Source organism: Astatotilapia calliptera, chromosome 11 (genome assembly GCF_964374335.1).
Source record: "Astatotilapia calliptera chromosome 11, fAstCal68.1, whole genome shotgun sequence".
NCBI lineage: Eukaryota > Metazoa > Chordata > Actinopteri > Cichliformes > Cichlidae > Astatotilapia > Astatotilapia calliptera.
The window spans coordinates 37715271-37733717 of record NC_137432.1 but is presented as its reverse complement, the minus strand read 5'-3'; the positions used below and the strand labels follow the sequence as shown (position 1 = coordinate 37733717).

The following is an 18447-nucleotide window of genomic DNA, read 5'->3' as shown; positions in this document are numbered from 1 at the left end:
TTCATTCATACCTACAATCATAAAGCATGGATTTATTGACTGTTTTATTGAATCTTAGCCCGTGTTACATTCAAAGCAGGTTTCACATTTAACAGTTTACATACATTCGTTCACATACAGTGACTGACAACTGTGCACATTCATTTAACACAAATATATTCTTCTAGTAGCCTAAATCTTTGCAATGCATATAGATGATTTATCCGAGTATTCACACATAAAAACATCAGTCCTTCAACATGCATCGGATTCACTAACACTAGATTCAATTTTGCCTGAGTTACAGAGAAATTCTGTAGCGTGCAAAAAATCCACACGGAAATCACGTCACTGAGAAAAATAACCAAAAACTAAAATACAACTTAAAACAAACAATTAAAACATCGTCTCAAGAACAGGAACAGGAAATGTTAAATAGAAAAAAGTGAGCTTTTTCTTGATATGAGGCAAGATTTTATAAAAACTGAACAGTTTCACACAAAAAATAAATCCTTGTCCTGGTTAAGTCGACCTGCCTTGTAAATTCAAAAGAGATCTTATTAAATAAAAAATGTAAAAGATTAAAACGAGTGCGTGTAAGCAGGATGATTTGTTCAATCCATTCTTAAAGACATCGTTAATGTCAACTAATAAAACACACCCGCTGCCTTTATCACCGTTTTCAAAGCCCTGAGTTAAAACAGAAAAGTGGTTCCACAACCGACATTTAAAATCAAAGAATATTAACAGACACAAAACACAAAACTCCTAAAAACATCAGGAAATAAAAGGACCCTGAAACTCAAGCATCAACAGAAACAATTCAAATGTTTTCTTAAATTTCATATCAAGCAGCAGATGCATTAAAGGTTCCCGTGGACCTCAAGAGACAACCTCAGAGAACGTGTCTGTACCAAACTCTGCAGTTTCTGTGGTAGCTGCTTGCTTCTGTCGGCACAGGGGGGACGTGTTTGTATACCAGCCATTTATAAACTGCACTGAGACTCAAAGCTTTACACTTTACACCACTTTAAAGAAAAGCAGGTACCTCTTTGTCTTGTTCAGCAGGCAAACCTTTGCCAAAATGAGCGTATTTAATATTAAAGTAAATAAGAAGAGCTAGCTTCACAGCATTAGCCTAAGTCCACCGGCTCTGAGACCTCAGACTTCAGACTTATTCCATTTCCTCTATAATTATTACAGAACTGTAGCTCATGGGGCTGAAAGGTGCTTTACGCCTGCAGTCTTTCAATTCGCCAGCAGGGGGTGAAAACGAGTCCAATCATGTAGACGTCTGAATCATCTGAAAACAACGCTCTGTTCCGTTGATATGTGAGCTCAGCCAACTCTTTCCTGATGAGTTTACGGTCTTATTGAATAAAACACGATGTTCACTTTGGAAATAAAGGTCCCATCATTATGCTTTAGCTTGGAGCCATCTTGGGTTAAGGTGCTACTGTAAGACTGTGAGGTATCCCCCTGTGTCTCAGTCACATCTGCGACACGCTCGCGACGTTTGGTTTTAGGCTGCGGTAAAAACACGACTCAAATACTGAGGTAAACATTAAAAATCTCAAACTGCTTTCCAAGGATTCTTACACTCTCCTACTTTCACGATGTCTTTGGCGATAACTGTCCGGCTAAACCAGCTGCAAGTTAAGGCGTCTTCAGTTACTCCACCACCTTCAGCTCAGGCTCGAGCTCCGCCCGGCTGCTCAGAGAGCAGATCTCCACAGGCCTGTTTATGCTGGCGCCCTCCTCCGGAGTGACCAGTGGATCCTTCCCGAGACCAACTTTCCTTTTTTGCCACATGTGGAGCGATCCGAGAATCATGATGCAGATGCACAAGGCCAGCATGAGTGAAACACCTACGAGCTCACCGTAGTAACTCTTCTCCTTCGGAGTCACGTCGTCGAGCTGCACTCCGTACTGTGTGTCAGAACTACTGCTCTGAAGGTTCCTGTTTGTTCCGCGATGTTCTTTGGAGGTCACCTTGCCCGTAGGACTGGTTGTAAATCCATTCTTTCTGTCATCGGTGGTGTATTCATTGGTGTGTATGAGCCGTGTCGGAGACATTGTTGGATCGTCGGTAACAATGCTCTCGTAGGTCTCGTCCGGCCCTGCAGTTTCATGGGTTCTTGGGGTCAAGTTAGAGCGCATCAGCTGTACGTCATAGCTTTCAACTACTTGTTTGTACCCGGCTTCCTCTGCCTCACAGCGGTAGACCCCTGAAGTGTCGTTAGTGACGACGAAGCTGAGACTGCCGTCATCTGATTGGATGAAGAGCTTCTCTGACTGAGAGAAGGCCCAGGTCAGAGTGGCCAAGTTGGAAGGTGTCAGACACGAAAGCCTCACCACTTCATTCATGTGAGCGCGGACCACTGCAGGCAGCAATGTTACAGCATCAAGGTTAAAACTCTGAGCTTGTTTCCAGAATACGTTCAACAGAATTTCTCAGTCTCCGTATCTGCCAACAGATTTGTACATCACCTGTGATCTTCTCGGCCTCGGTTTGCCCCTGACATTTGTCGTCCACATTACTGTCTTCCAGGTTCTGAACCCTGAAAAGGAAAACAACATTGTGTGTGAACCTTTAGCTTCTCACGACAACAAAAAATCCTCGAACATTTTTTACATCTTCATGTTTTGCAGATTGTCCGTTGGTTGTAGAGCTGTTGGCCCTTTGCTTCCACATTCATCCTTTCACAGGACATGCTCCACCTGCAGCTTTAAGCATGGTCGAAGCTCCAGCTCACCCATTCATCACCTAATTTAATGTCCCCACATTAAATAAAGCCCTCTTTCTCAGGTGGTTGCAGCTTTGTTAAATTAGAGAATGTATTGCTTTTGTGCAGTTTCTTTAAATGTGTACAATGACAATAAAGGGCGATTCTATTTTACTCTAGTCCTAAAATAAACACAGGTGATAGTTTTCGAGCTGCAGCTACGTGTACATTTTGATGGTCTACGTGTCAGAAACACCAGAGAGTATCTGCTATATGTGGCATCACTCTCAGCGCTGCAAAGACAACTCCGATGAATGAATAGCGACAATTACAATTATTACAACAACGGTTGCCAGAGTCCTGCGGCTGAATTGTTGCTGAAATAATTTTAACTAAAATCAGGGTTTCAGAAATGTTAGTGTTATTTATCCAGGGCTGAAAAGCCGGCGATGGTTTCATCTAAAGCATCTAATCATTTCAAGACTCATTTCTTAAAGTGTAGTAGATAAAAAGACAAATATCAATCAGGAATCTTAAAGAAAGCTGATGGTTTATTTTGTATGTGCAGGTCACATCTGTTCTGGACTATCTCAGAGTGAGTTTTACTTACATGTCCTCATGACCACCATGCACACGGGCACAGGCCCTGCTAGCGCGGCTCCATCCACACAGAGGATCTCTGGCCAGGAGACACTGACTGCAGGTTGTGTAGGTCGAGCAGTTGGCCACGGGTACGGCAGTCACGCCTTCAGATGTCCCCACATAGAGGACTCCCTGCAGGAGCAGAGAAACAGTCAGCCGGACGAATGCGAATCTGACAGATCTCTCAGGTTTCAGAGCGCAGGTTCAAATCTGTGAGACGCAGTCGTCCTGTACACATCTCTACCTGCACCCGCGTGAAGGCTCGTGCTTCCCAGTAGTTCTCTAAGATTAACTTTTGATCTTTTTATTTTTTGGGTGCGAGTCAAAAACATTTGAATGTGAACAGGATGCTTTGTTTGCTGATCAGTCAATGAATTGTGCAGTTTACCTTGGAGGTGGAGAGGACCACGCTTTGGACCGTCTGAGGCTGGGTGAAGAGCTGAATCTCCTCAATGACCCAAGGACCCTGATCAAGCAAAACCACTTTGTGGAGAAATCCAGACTCTTGGACAGTAGAGAGAAGCGATAAGTCGTTTTAAGTCATGCAAGAACCACAACAACCCTTCAAAGCTCGTTACTACAAGCAGGATGTGACCGTTTACATCACTGAACTATCATTTTGATCACATGTCCATGCACTGACTGCTTGGGCTCGTCTATGTTCACAGTCTCACCTGTGATGAGGAAGAGGAGGGTATGCTGTTCATCGTTGGCTGCGCGTGCTCTCATCACAGCCACGCGACTGTACTGCTGCTCCGATGAGACGACGACCGGACCTTTGCGGACAGGCGTCACGGGGTTTGTGGTCAGGAAACTCTTCTTCACTTCCCCCAAAACAGCGTCAGTAGAATTGCCAAGTCCACACTGTCAGGAGAACATAGAGGGTCAAACAGTAAGATCTGGAAACACAGCTCGTTTTATGACAAACGGCATTAAATCATTTTTGTTTTTATGGCATTTTCTGCTGCATCTTATTCTCCTCGAGCGGGTTAATGAAGAAACGTTTTTAGTAAAGTGCAGATGGAAACTTGAAAGGTGCTTACAGTATGTCTGACATAAATTAGCAAATCTATCTTTGATTTTACGATTGCTTTGAGGATTCAGGAAGTCTAGAAAGAAATGAACCCCCCCACCGTTCCCAGGTAGCTGTGCGTTTCCTGTTGCGTACTCCACTGGTGGGTCCCCGTTACGAAGGTCCTGTAGCTCCCCTTGAACACGTCTTTGATGTCCTCAAGTCTGAAGACACAAACTGCAGACTCTGGACCTCTGGACCTGAAATAAACCAGATTGCAGCGGTTACCTCGACGTCCTTAAGACAGATTTGAGACGTCCTGACTTGAACAGGTACGTTTAGAAACAGAGCTAACGTGCTAAAGTTGTGGGTTTGTTTTATTTGAGTCAACAATGATTGGCCTAAAACCAGGACATACACGAGATCCTGCTGAATTTGATGGTTCTGTTGCTTTCGCTGCCATGGTTACCAAATATCCCATACATTAAAGGAAAATGTGCCCAAAGACGCAGTTCAAGAAAGAATCTCATGTCAGCCCAGCGATGATCCAGTGAAGACTCCTCTGATCTTCCACTGTTTATTTTAACGTGACTGTCTCTTAAAAACTTGGTTTATTGAAATTGTCTCACGCATGAACATAAAGACGGCACAAATTTGCTCTTGTACAGTAAATCTCTCAGCTGTGAAGGGGGTCTCTGGGGTATCGGGCCCCCTGGGCAGGCAGGAAGGGACCATTTTTCTTTTTCTGCTACTAGTTTGTGTTTGTCGACCATGGAGCCATGCCACCCTGGCTCATGTGGTTTTCATCGCTCAGTCCCAAATAAGTAATTGGCAGAACCACAGCATGGAAAACGCTTTGTAAGAGCAGCCACCAATCACTCATCTGAACATCCAAGCTGGGAAATTCGGAGGTTGACCCTCAGCTGTTTATTTGGCAGTAACTAGATGTAAACATGGCTTTAATAAAAAATGTGACAGTTAAAACATTTAAGACCAGAACAATCCAAACATCATCCCTCTTATTTCCTGTTTACCTACCACTGAGTCGTGAAGACACCGTAGAACAGAGTGTCAGCAATGTCGCCGCCCTCTGGTGGCGGGAGGGTGAACACATCCTGGAGAATATTGAAGGGAAGCTGTTTCTCAAACTGACAGAGCAGAGTGGCTTTGGTAAAGGACGTCCATTTCTTCTGCAGAGTCCTCACTCCACCAACATCATCCTGTAAAACCAGCACAGAACAATCCTTCATGTAATATTAATGGTAATACGCACATTCACATTATGCGCTCTCGCTGTTTGCTGTCACCTTGCAGACTTGAGCCACCCGAGCGGTTTTCAGATCCTCTACGTAACTGAACTCTTTTCCAACTTCACTAAAGAAGAAGTAGAGTTTCCCCTCTGCTGGGTCCAGTGATGAGCTGACAAATGTAGGCTCTGAAATACAGAAGTGCAGGAAGTGAGTACAGAACAGAGTCTGTGCCATGTGGTCTGAATACATCTGGAGCGTACAAAGTACTCAGCTGACAGACCGATGGGTGGAGAAAGAGTCAACACATAATATGATGTGTTTATGTGCAGCAGACATAACTTTTTAAAACGACAAAGACACTGCGACGTCTAAGACAAAGAGGAAATGAGCAGCTGGAGACAGAACGCAGGGAATTCTGCAGACCTCACAGCTGTGGTTTGGTTGAAAGTATTTGAGCTGACACAAACATGTCTGATCCATGTTTACGAGGTTTTTGTGGTTTTTCCATGTCAGTGTTTTAAAGAACAGTAGTTATGACCAACATCTAAGTGTTGGCAGAGTCACTGCCTCGATGTGTAAGACGCTGATTCACATCGAGGCTACTGCAGCAGGTTATGGGAAGCTTTTTCTGCTTCTTCATTAATAAAAATGTAGTTTAAATGTCAGGAACACGTCTCTTGAGTTACTTCACAACAACCTCATCACAGGAATATCCGAGCTTTAGTAGGCGGACCTAATAATTGAGGATTTTGCTTGTGGATGCTCAGGAGGAGCAGCAGCTCCAACAAAGACGCAGAGTAGCTTTGAACCGGACAGAACCTTTGCTGTTTCGGACCCCATAGACCCAACCTCCAAGGGCCAAGAAGAGTTTGTCCATTTGTACAAAACCTGGCACTGAATGTGCAACGATTTATATTTGCCACTAAGGCTTTGGCCTCCCTGCCCTACCATGCCCATGCAGGATGCTGCAGCATAAACACTGTGCCCTGGCTGACATTGGTCAGCTGGATGTGTAGAAGAGTGACGTCCTTCATCCTGGTCTTTAGTGGCACCAAATGTTATATGTGGAACCTGTTTAAACAGGAACAATGAAGAGACACCTAGGCTCCGGTAACTGGACAGGTGCTTTGGTTTGTGCGTCGAGTGGACAGTTTTACTGAGATGCTGACGAAGACTCAGATATGAGAAGATGAGACCTGAACACCAGTGTGGATGACTCCAGTCCCATCTTTGCACAGTTCTGAGTCCAGGATAGATTATAAAGCTACTTTTTTTAACATATTAAAGATCGGACACCCCAATCATTACACTGCATATGTCAACTGCACTCCAACTTGAGGCTGGAAACCAAGGCCTGAGTTTCACCTGCTCAAAAACTAAAGTAATGCCACACACGTGGCTTTTTTAAATAATTCTCTTTCACCACCTTGAGTTTGGGGGTGTGACAGGACTCCTACGCGTGCTCCTATATTAGTGGTGGTTTCAGCGGTGAGACATATCACATTATCACAGATATGCATTTAGGTGTGTGAGACAGATGTCAGTAATTATTTTTACCATTTGTGGCCAACAGCCCACATTCGATGACACTGATGCAGATCCATGAGTGTGATATGGACTAAAGCGTGATGCAGTTACAGCCACACGTGGGGACATCTACCAAACATCAGGGTAACAGCAGAAGCTTACACATAACACTACACTTAGATTAGTCCTTCTTTAAATATATGCGTTTTCTGCTTTCCTTGCTTGATGAGCTAAGAGGTGAAAAAGGGGCGGAGCAAGCCTATATGTAGACCTGCAAAGTGGGTCATACCACAACTCTGGGTCATCGGGGGGAAATGGAATTTGTTACGCTAGTTTCAGTCCGGTTCTTGTGTGTTTGTGATGCCATATTTTAGGGTTTTTCATTTGCCTGAAATTGCAGTGAAATTCAGGTGTAAAGCAGAAAAGTCCAGTTTGTTCTTTTAGTTTCTGCACCCATTAGTTTCTTTGTGACAAAGCTTTTTACAGCTTGATTTATCCTGATCATGTTCGCTCACCTTCCAGTAGGCGGATCGACGTCTCCAGGCTGACGTCTGGACGGCCGTCTTTGCTGAAGTATCGCAAAATCTGTGGTTTGCTTCCTCTGAAGTCGGTTTTTGTGGCTGTGAACAGCTCGCCGTCTGCACATAAATAAACAGGAGAGCTCCGGGTGTTTGTTTTAAAGCACATATTAACGTGAGAACATACAACAAATGCTGCTCTGCTTTGGTCAAATAACAACACAGTACACATTATGTACTGTGTATTATTCATGTGTGCCAACTCGCACATCAGTGTTAATATTCCTCGCATTAGCGATCGTAGTAACCAGTGTGTCGTGAAAACAGCCGTACATCTGATACATTTTTAAATATATTTTTGGCTCTTTTATTAGATTGATGCAGTGCATGCAGGACATAACACAGTACGCGCTGCTGTGCACAGGGAAGGAAATGACAGGCACGCTCCGTGTCAGAGAGTAAACCCTGCTGCTGTTTGGTTTGTGGGTCACAGCCAGTGACACCATGCCACCCACAGATGCTGTGCTTCATATGAAATTCTCTCATGCAACTGTGGTTTGTGCAAAAGGTGAAACAAAACTTTTTTTATTGCAACTGACATCCAACGTGAATCAGATAGTTTTCCACTTGTTTTTGAAAGCATTGCATCCTACACATTAAAGGTCACAAAGTTAAGGCTACAGATTTCTCCACTGAAACTTATATTGCAACAAAAACACAAGAAAATATGGAAATGAAGTGAGAAATAACGTTTCATTTATAATGTAATTAAAGCTAAACTTTTGGCTCATACTGAATACTCCATTACTGCATTTTTATTAAAAAAAAAGAACCGAAGTAAAACTGTGACTGAAACTTAATAAAAGCTAAACATTCACTCTCAGTTACTCTGAAACTAAACTGAAATGTGTAAAAAAAAAAAAAAAAAACTCTGGAAAGAACTGAAACTAAACTTCTGCAAAACAAAAGGAAGATAAAAAACAAAATAATGAAAAGCAGTTTAAATTCAGATTCAAATTTTGCAGCACTCCTCATCCCCAAAATATCAACTCTGCAAAGATTCTTGCTGAGTTACGTGCAAACAGCTTGAGGTTTGACCACTTTATCGCTGAATGCGAGCCCAGCGGAAAGTTGCAACTCAGCACACTGACCTGCGATGACGACGGCGCTCCTCTCGAAGGGGCTGAACGGACAGCGACCTTTAGCGCTGACTTTTTTGACAATGGAGAAGCTTTGGGTGTCCTGATGAAGACAAACAAAAGCTCAGCTGAACATCCAACTGTGTCTGAGCTGTTAGGAAGCATTTATATAGGACATAAGATTTTTCTCATCTGGTTAATAGACTTGGTTGAAGCTGACAGCATGTATGAACTTACGATGTACGCTTCTTGGGGGCTGTAAGCGTAGCTGCCACAGGTGTAGAGATGGGTGGAGTTTAGAGGTTGCAACACGTGGATAAAGTTTGGACATTCATTCTGCAAAACAACAGAAACTGAATAAAATCTCTACATTTTTCCTTTACGTCCTCTCCCATACGTACTCCTGTTGACTCCTCCGCAGCTTTAAACAGTACGAAGCTCTTCTGGTTAAAATATCTCAAAGTTTTATCTTTGGTGGGTGTTCTTGCTTTTTTATATCCAGCTACATTAGGGCCAGGTAGAAAAGGGAGGGACCAACGTGGAGTGAAGCGATGTGGTCCAGGAATCGGGGTTTCAATTCTCTGCAGCATTAAATACATTTGGATTGTTCCTTACTGGTGAAAATTCACCATACAGTGAAAAGAAAAAGTATTCATATTCATACACAATTGCTCCTGTGTGTGGATTTTATATTTACCATTAAATCCTTTCCTTTCCCCGTGCAATCCGATGTCTCTTTATCAGACGGACTCCACTGCACCTGAACAAAACACAGACGAACTGTTGGGCATCACGGGACCTCAGCAGTAAAAGTAATAATATTTCAGTAAAATTCAAACAGTTTCTTCTGAGCACCTTCTTGTTCAGTCTGATGACATCACTCTGGTTAACGTCCAGTGACAGGATGGCGTTTTGTGCACCAACGTAAAGAGTGGAGCTGTCGCTGCTCAGCAGCAGAGCGGTGGTGTTGTGGAGGTCACCGTGGCCAAAGTGGAGCAGAGGTCTCTCCGTGGAGTCTGGACACAAACACACAGAAACCACAGCAGCTGTTACCGTCTGAGGAAACTCCAGGTTGCACAGGAGCTGGACTCAAGACGACACTCGGGGCTGGATGCACAGCAGATTCAAAGAGAAATCTAACCTGAGGATCTCAGCAAACACTTGGAGGAAGCTAATATTAAGCAAACATAAGGGCCTTGCTCTACAAGCTCACACGCAGGGTGATTCAGGCGCAGCGTGTCTGAGCCGTGTGTGGGAAAACGCTCTGTAACCTTTAAGGACGCCGCAGAAGGGTCATTACACGGGGCGGGTCAATTTAAAGAGATACGTTTAGATAAGTGTTAGTCAGAAGTGCAAACAGAGCAAAGAAAGCAAGTTTATCAAACATGAAAACATCGAAACAAAGTTCCTGCGATTTCTTTTGAAGTTTTACAGCTTCGCTCTGCGCTGTGGTTTCTGCTGAGCTTATCTTCAGACAGGGATAAATAAAGACGGAGACTACAACAGGAGGTGAGAGGACGCAGCTCAGCGAGCACCCGCAACATGTCCTGCACTTCACTCACCAGCTGACCGGCACAGAGACAGCAGCACTGCCTGTTTGTGAGGCTGCAGGTTTGGAGAGGATGTGGTTCAGAGCTGCAGAGAAACTCTCCACATATGAACGATAAGATTTAAAAATAAGAAACATCTCAGCAGCAGATTTCTCAGTAGACTTGTTTACAGTGTCTCAGTTGCACTGCTGCCATCTCTGCAATATTTCTGATCACGTGACATTTTATTGATTTACTCCTTTAAGCTTGAGTAAAGATGGCCCCTTCTTACTGACGCGACTCACTTGTACTGCTTTCTGCTCGTTAGAGTTTTGAATGTTACATCTGAACGCTTTTAAGAACTTAACAGGAAGCTGGCTCAGTACTTCCTGCGCTTCCTGGCTATTATTTATGAATGCAGATATATTTGTGCAAAGGCTACGTCCACACATAAATGCCAAAAACGAAGGAAAACGCTGCCAGAAACATACCAAGCAACAGGTGGCGATATATTCCTAACCTGTAGAAATGTTGGCCAATCAGAAACAGTAAAACAAGTAAACAAAGATGGCGCATAGAAGCAGCACTGAGTCGTTTAAACGCTGCAGAGAGTAAAATTAACAGTATTGTAGAAATTCATTTCACCGAAACAATAACGTGGCGCACAGCGTGACGTCAAAAAAGGCGCACACCTTTGACGCTGCGTTTTCTGCGTTTTCCTCGTCCGCACGTGAAAACAGTTTTTTTAAATCTCCATCCTGGCAGGAGTTTTTAAAAATCTGTTTTCAGTGACCGAAAACGCCGTTTACGTGTGGAAGAAAGCTGCGAACGCATCAGAAAAATCAGCTTTTTCAAAAATACGCGTGTAGGCGTGGACGTAGCCGAAGACAATAAAACGTAAAGTCGCCATCAGCTAACGGGACCCTCGTTTGCGTCGCAGACTTTTAGCCTAACAGGGTGACCATATTTGGATTTCCAAAGGCACGAAGAGCTTTAATACTATTGTTTGCTTAAAGAAAACGTTAACACACCTAAACAATGCTTTCTCTGTGCGGTTAATGAATAAAAACTGTCATGTAGGCTTTTTGCTCAACAATTGCAAAAAAAGAGGCCGGTTGGGGACGTACTTTTAGCTTGCATGCAACCAAAGCATGACTCACACTCGCAATGTAACGAGCAACCAGAAATCTTACCAGATATTTCAATCTTTTCACAGAGATTAGTTTGATACCAACAACTCAAATAAAATAACTGAACAGCAAACTGCCAGGAGCCACTGAAGGTCATAAAACCTGAAAATTATCTGAAAGCTGGAGGATTTGAGAATCTGTGACATACAAAATAAGGAAATGTTTCTGTCAGCAGAGAACCTGAAGCAGTGACCACGTTAACTTTGTACTGAAACAGCCGTCCGACGATCGACCCACCGGAGGCTTGTTCACCTCAAACGTGCCTGATCGATGACGTCACCTTCACAGGATATTCACTAAAACATCAACGCAAAACCACAGATGTGTGTCCATTCTGTGTTTCAAGAGAAATATAAAGAAATGAGGGGCAGCTCAAAGACTTTTGCACAGTACTGGGGTGAAAATGTGAGCGCTGATGAATTCCTGCAACCTTTCACAGGTTTTTAAGGACTCTGCACCCACTGAACTTGTTTTTAATAGTTCAGCACGTGTGCTTTTTTAATTGTTTTTGTTTGTTTTTTGTTTTTTGTTGTTAGAATCTGAATGCTTGAAAGTAATAAGAAGCATCAGAAAAAAGAAAAAGTGTCCGATTTTATTCTGACCGAAGAGGGACGGTCTGAAACTGCTCAGTGGAGCCACTTCAGGACCAAAAGAATGCTCATCATCTGAACACCAACAGATCAAACTGACAGAAAAGCGTCTCCTAATCACAAACACCAGACTCCGATCAGCAGAAGTCCTGTCAGAGGAAGTTTGTCTGGTCTCAGAGGACGAGGAGCGCCGGTGAACAGCTTTCCAAGAAGCGCCGCTCAGGGCAGCTCAGACATGTCGCAATTCACAGCGAAGGACAGAAAAGTGAAGCGAATCCTTGCTGAGGATCAGTGACGGCAACAAAACGCCTCTCACTGTTTTCTGCTTTTGTTCGCTGTTCCCTTCACAGCTTCTTCCTTTGTGTTTTCCCTCGACTTCTCTCTTCTTTAACTAAATCTGCTTTTTGTTTGAAGCCTCACTCTAGCTCATAACCTGGTGAAAATATAAACCCTCTCATTATCACACATGCCACAGAGTGGTTGATTATGGTTTTTAATATATATATACGTTTCCCCATGACAGCGACCGCGAGAACATGCAGTCATCTCAGCCTCAGCTGACCTCATTTTGTTGTGATAGAAGAACTAAATAAACCAGATCCGAGTTCTGAGTTGATCCGATTGTTGGAGCAGTCGCAGAGAGGCCTGGCAGGATCAGTTCAAACAACTTGATCACCTGGAGGAGGGGTGGGCAACTCCAGGCGTCAGGTTTTAGGTGTTTCAGCTGATTTAAACGGCTGAATGAGCTCCTCAACATGTCCTGAAGTTCTCCAGAGGCCTGGTAATGAACTAATCATGAGATTCAGGTGTGCTGACCCAGGGTGATCTCAAACCTGCAGCATGTTGTAACTTGGAGACTGTTGACAGGTGACTTCATTAAATTTAGTAAAGTGGCTTATCGAGTTTCACAGTTTGAAACATTAATGCTTGGCAGTGAAATCTTCCTTAAATCTTGCTAAACTGTGTCTTATACGCAGTTCTGGTTTCATCACAACTTACTTCTGCTTTCCAATCTCACCGCAGGCATGAATGAACGTCTGTTACCATAGTTATGCTGACTCAGACTGGTTTTTATGGGTTTTTATGTGTCACTAAATGCCCGCATGAATAACGATCTGATGGCCACAAAAGTCCCGAAAATACTAAGACGAACGGCTTGATGTGAGGTGTGCTGCAGTTTTAGGAGCCAGCGTGCGCTGACAGATTTATGATGTCATAGTGTCCCCCGCCGTCCTCTCCAGCATTCACAGCAGAGCGTTTAAACACACCTCATCTAATCAAAGACATTAAAGAGCCGCTGAAGGAGTCCTGAGTGGAAAACTAGAGAATTCTGCAGCAGTTCTGCAAAGAGCCAATCAGCAGCCTGACCGGGAAACTCATGAGCCAATGGCGTGGCTGCAGCGATGCACCCCACACGGTCACAGGTGTGTGTTGGCAGAGAGAGCAAAGATGTTTAATGTGCTCATCCACTGATTGCTGTGCCGTCGTCCTCGTTGATCTGCTCTCCTCTGATTCGGTGTTGGTGCTGAGTCCAGCGCTTGGTTTCTGCTCTTCGTTTTTCTCGGGCTCCCTTGTTTGTGTTTGACCTTTATAACAAATTTGTTGCACATTCAAAAGTTTCTTAAAGTGCAGCATTGCTCCAAGGTTTTGAATATGGATTCAGGAGCTTAACAGATGTACAAAAGTTTTCTCACCAACCTTTTCTCAGCGTGCTTTAATTAGCTGTTTGTTGTTGTTGTTTCAAGCTCTGGGGGGAGATGTGAGAGACTTTCATCACGTCGTCACTGTGGCTGCGTGAGGCTGTGTGAAACACGGCGCTAGCCACCATAACCAGAACCATAACCATGTGAAAAGGCTGTCAAAGTCGCAGGCTTTTGAAACTGGCCGAGCGTGAGACAGAAGAGACTGATACAGGCTGGACGAGCCAGCCATCGGTGAACTGCAGCCAGTCTGGAGAGGCTGGAAGATGATCTAGCAAATGAGAAAGTCACCATACCTTGCTGCTGCGCACCAAGCAACACTGTAAAGGAAGAACTTCTGGACAGACTCCAGGGTTGTACTTGGGTACATCAACAACGAGGCCCGTGCTTTGCACACATTTGTATCAAATACGATTTGCAAAATAAATCTCAGTACATCAGCAGTGGTGTTTGCACTGCAGCAGGCTTCTCCAGCTGTAGAGGTAACCCCCGAAGAAGTTAAAAGTTAAAAGGGTTCAAGCACTAAGAAGACTGAAAATGCATCTCTCCTTTCATTCCAAAGGACCACCACATAACAAGGATGATGACAGCTCACTATCATGAGCAGGTTAAACACCAAGGAAAGGGTCTAACCATCAACGAGATCAAATGGATGTTGGATCCCAGGAATAAACAGAACTGTTGCATCAGTGTGTTAAATGCAGGAAACACAGAAGGTCAGGAGGAGCAGCCAGAGGCAGACCTGCCATCTGAGAAGGTGGATCAAGCTCCACCTTTTACTTCTTGTGCTTTGGAGTCTTTTGGACCATTTTGCAGAAAGCGAGGGTGTAATGAGAGATGAGGACGTTCGTTTACGAGGCAATGTCTGCTGTGAACAGTTGCCAACTCACTGTGGGATGTTTCTAGAAGGGATCTGAATGTTTGGTGACAGTCATCGAACAGGCAGGAACAAGTGGAGATCAACGATTTGACTCGTGGACCAGAAAATGAGAAAGGAGGGAGGACGATGTGACAGGAAGTGTATTGTTGCTCTCAGGGGCTGTTTAAGACAACGACTACATCCTTTACTGAATAAAGGCTTCATGCACAGATTATTCTGTTTCCATTTTGTAAAAAGCCTCAGGCTTTAAGGTCATTCTGAGTTTAGAAATCATCAGTGTTACATTTCTCTTTTTTGTGTAAATGGCCTTTAAATGGTCAGACATATTTGAGATATATTTTCACATATATTTGTTTTAAAAAGTTTCTGCTTCAGTTTAAAGTAGGAAAAAGGAGAAGCAGAAAGAAACGCATGTTACCTGTTAACAAGAAGCTGGCTGGCAGTGGCACGAGCTTCATCCATCCTTTAATAAGTGATAGCAAACTGTTGTTTAACAGAGTTTATGTGGAGCTGTAAACTAGTGAGATGATATAGTGACGCTTTCACCTGCTTGTGACTGTTTAAGCTAATGTTGGAGCTCTTTGTTCTCTTACACACAGGTGTTAATTGGCCGCTCTGGGATATAATAAATTTACCAATAAATCGATTAACCAAAGCTAGTGGTTTACTTGATGCCATTGCTGTTAGGTATTTTGATACCATAGTAGCATTTACAGGATATTGTTTTATACAGGAAAACTGTTACTCAATAAGGCCCAACTACTAGTTGTTTTTCTCTTTCTCTGTGACCCAAGAATTAATGTGTAGGACTCACAAGCTGGTCCCCCAAGGTCGAAAGCACCACAGAGATGAGATCACTTCCTTACTCCCATCCTCCTTTTTTTCTTTATCTCCTGGAAAAGGCTCGTTAAAGGCTAGGTGGTTCGTTTCAGAATTCACTGATGAAAGAACTCTGTATTTTATGTCTAGGAGTGTATTTTGCTGGGATGATCATAAATTATAGCTGAACTGATAAACTACACAAGGGATACTTTGCTCAGAAGGCAGGAAGACGTTTCCTTATTTGGTCTGTACCGGTTTGAACTGGGAAAGCTGACACACGAACCTTTTTTCATCTATATAAACTGCTGTGTATCAAATAAACCTTTGAGTCGATTGGGAAGGCAACCTAAAGCAGTCTCTGTTTTCTTGTTCTCCCAAGCTGCTCCCGAGCTCGTACTAACACGCTGAATGGCATACCTGAGTGTTACTTTAAATAATTAGGAATCTTAGAAGGAAAGGACAGAACTCTGCTTATCGCTCACGCCACGGAGGAAACCCGGGAAGGCAATTTCCTTCAATTGCTCAACTCGATAAAGGCCCAACTTCTTTTCTGAAATGGAGAAGTGACTGTTGCACCAAGCTCTGAGTGCAGGCCTCCTGCTGAAGGTGCCGGGGGTCGTTTTGCACCCACACTGCTGTTACTGAGACTCGGAAGCTGTCGTGTGCCGTTCAGCCCGACGCTTCTCTCCGCAAACTTAGCCTGTCTCCAACTTCTGGAGCCTGACAGGATGCTGTCACGTCTGTCATCCTGCCTGTCAGCAGCAGTGTTAACTTACGTGACTGGTTCCAGTGAGCTGGAGCTGGCGGAGGTGCGAGTCTGTCCTCCAGCAGCTGTGTTTTTACACTGAAGGTGACAGAGGCTGCTCCCGATGGGGTTTGCATCATTTACATATGAATCAGAAGCAAAGAATGGAGAATGATGAAGTTCGCTCGGATTACGGGTTTGGGTGGGAGAATCTGGAAGTGCGGAGGTTCCCGCGAGAGTTGATGATGAATCCCAGCTGCTTCGATCCCACTGCTGTAAACACGTATACACGTTTCCAGCGTGCGAAGCCAAACGATTGCACAAACTCTCCTGGAAAACTCGCGGCCACAGCTGCAGCCTACAGAAAGCGATAGCTCTGAAAGTCCGTCCAGCTGACACAACATCTGGCACGACTCCTCTGTGCGTCCACGCCCCGCACAGCACAGCTTTGACCCGGCTGCATGTGACTGCACAACAGAAAAACACTGTGTGGACCGAGTTGGTGTCAGAAACGTGAAATACATCAGTTTGCACGCAGCGTGGGTGAAGTGCGGCGCCGGTGTAAGACAACGAAGGATTATTCCGCAGTGCGCGCTGGTGCGTTAATGTTTGCAACATGCAGCTATGTGTGAAATCTTTCCTGTTAGATCATTTTCCTGTTTTCAGACAAACTCGTCATATTCACGAGTCTCAGCTGAACATGTGACCGAACTCTGTTTCACAAGCTCGGAATGAGGACAGATCCCCGGGGAAGTGAACGCATCACAGCAGATATTACAAAGATAAGACCTTAGATGGTTCGTGCAAAGCGCCATCAGGCCGAACAGACGCATCTCTGCCGTGCAGGCGGACAGAAAATCAGCTGACTTTGAAGCAACAAAAAAAGCTTTTACATTGTTTTTCCAAGACAAACAGATGTGAAAACATCACCTCTCACATCACAGTAATCATTATTAACCCCACACTGAGAAAATCTGCTTTTGGGAGCAAAACTAAAAAACATCCAAAGATTTCATAAACTTTTTTCCCTTTAAAGAAAAAACAGAACCGTCCAATAAAAAAGGAGGGACGGAGACTCTGCGAGACTCAAGCACAAAATTAAAACAAAGCGTTGGACTTACTGAGAGCGAAGGAGATCCGCGGAGGAGAGAGGGAACCCTCGGAGCTCAACAGGAGGTGGAGGAGGAGGAGGACGGCTGGGAGAGCCATGATGGATGAGCTGGTGAAGGTGATGGAGCAGAGCTTTGTTAAACGTGCAGCTCGTCTGTCGCCTCTGCCGAGCTCTGAGTCAATGCGGCTCTGATCACTGAGCAACACGACCACAGCTTCCTCCTCGCAGCGGTCGGAGGTCAGAGGGAGGAGGGTGGAAGCTTCTCTGCACAGCCTCAGTGCTGGGCTGAGCTGGCTCGAGTCACGCTGTGCAGATAACACTTATTTTCACCAAAGACGCCAAAATGAGAGTCTCGTTTGTTCCTCTGAAAGCTGATCAGGGGACTTTGGTTTTCTCTTTGCTTCTCGTGTTCCTCTGCGGTGCTTCACCTTATTTCACATCCGCCCTCATCAACTCACTGCTTTTCCGTTTCACCCCATGGGGCACGCATGTACAGGAAGAAAAAGCATTGACCTACAAACCAGCGCGGTGGAGACGAGCGCTGAAGACCACTTCAACTAGTTTCTGCTCCAACGCGAAGAAGCCACCGAGCACGAGTGATGACCTTTAAAATGCAACTTACAACACTCACACGCCAATTTGTTAGTTACACCTGGTTTGAGTCCTTCCACCTTCAGACCTGCATTAATTCTTCATGGCAGAGATTCATCTAAACGCTGAAAACATCAGCAGAGCACCGCGCAGCTGCTGCAGTGCTCTGCTGGGCAGGCGTCTGTTTGAGGTGCTGTGTGCTGGAAGCGCTCATCAGAAGATGTGCACACTGTGTGGTCTTCTGCTGCTATGGCCCATCATGCTGTGCATTCAGACATGCTCTTCTGCAGACCCGAGCTGTAACTTTGTTCCCATCAGCTCATTTTCTCCCAGAGAACCGCTGCTCACTGGATCTTTTTGTCTTTTGTGGATCTTTCTGTGGAAACTCTACAAATGTTTACGAGGGGAAATCCCAGCAGATCAGCAGTGTCTGACTCCAGCTAACACGCCACACTCACCTGCTGCTCAGTTTGAACTTTATCATTTCCACATGGAT

At 44.4% G+C, this 18447-nt stretch overlaps 1 protein-coding gene and 1 pseudogene across 2 annotated transcripts in view; one reads left to right on the top strand and one right to left on the bottom strand.

The window, feature by feature from the left end:
• The window catches only part of LOC113032854 (CD276 antigen-like), a 233851-nt pseudogene that overhangs the window by 95971 nt on the left and 119433 nt on the right, over positions 1–18447 (top strand). The window lies entirely within an intron of this gene.
• LOC113032532 (semaphorin-4B-like) lies at positions 28–17552 on the bottom strand. Its single transcript, XM_026185502.2, has 14 exons — positions 17371–17552; positions 9649–9809; positions 9491–9553; positions 9031–9129; positions 8806–8896; positions 7652–7774; positions 5667–5794; positions 5398–5579; positions 4481–4619; positions 4022–4211; positions 3736–3851; positions 3316–3479; positions 2470–2540; positions 28–2360 (listed from the first exon to the last, which is right to left on the bottom strand). The coding sequence occupies exons 1-14, from the start codon at positions 17456–17458 to the stop codon at positions 1651–1653; spliced, it is 2325 nt and encodes a 774-aa protein (XP_026041287.2). The 5' UTR covers positions 17459–17552; the 3' UTR covers positions 28–1650.

Excerpts from the sequence above, each read along its gene's own strand:
- LOC113032532 (XM_026185502.2), bottom strand. The coding sequence starts at position 17,458 with ATGGCTCTCCCAGCCGTCCTCCTCCTCCTCCACCTCCTGTTGAGCTCC. Across the intron at positions 9,130-9,490 it reads GGAAAGGAAAGGATTTAATG|AATGAATGTCCAAACTTTAT; the intron begins GTAAATATAAAA and ends GTTGTTTTGCAG. Across the intron at positions 3,480-3,735 it reads TGGTCCTCTCCACCTCCAAG|GGAGTCCTCTATGTGGGGAC; the intron begins GTAAACTGCACA and ends CTGCTCCTGCAG.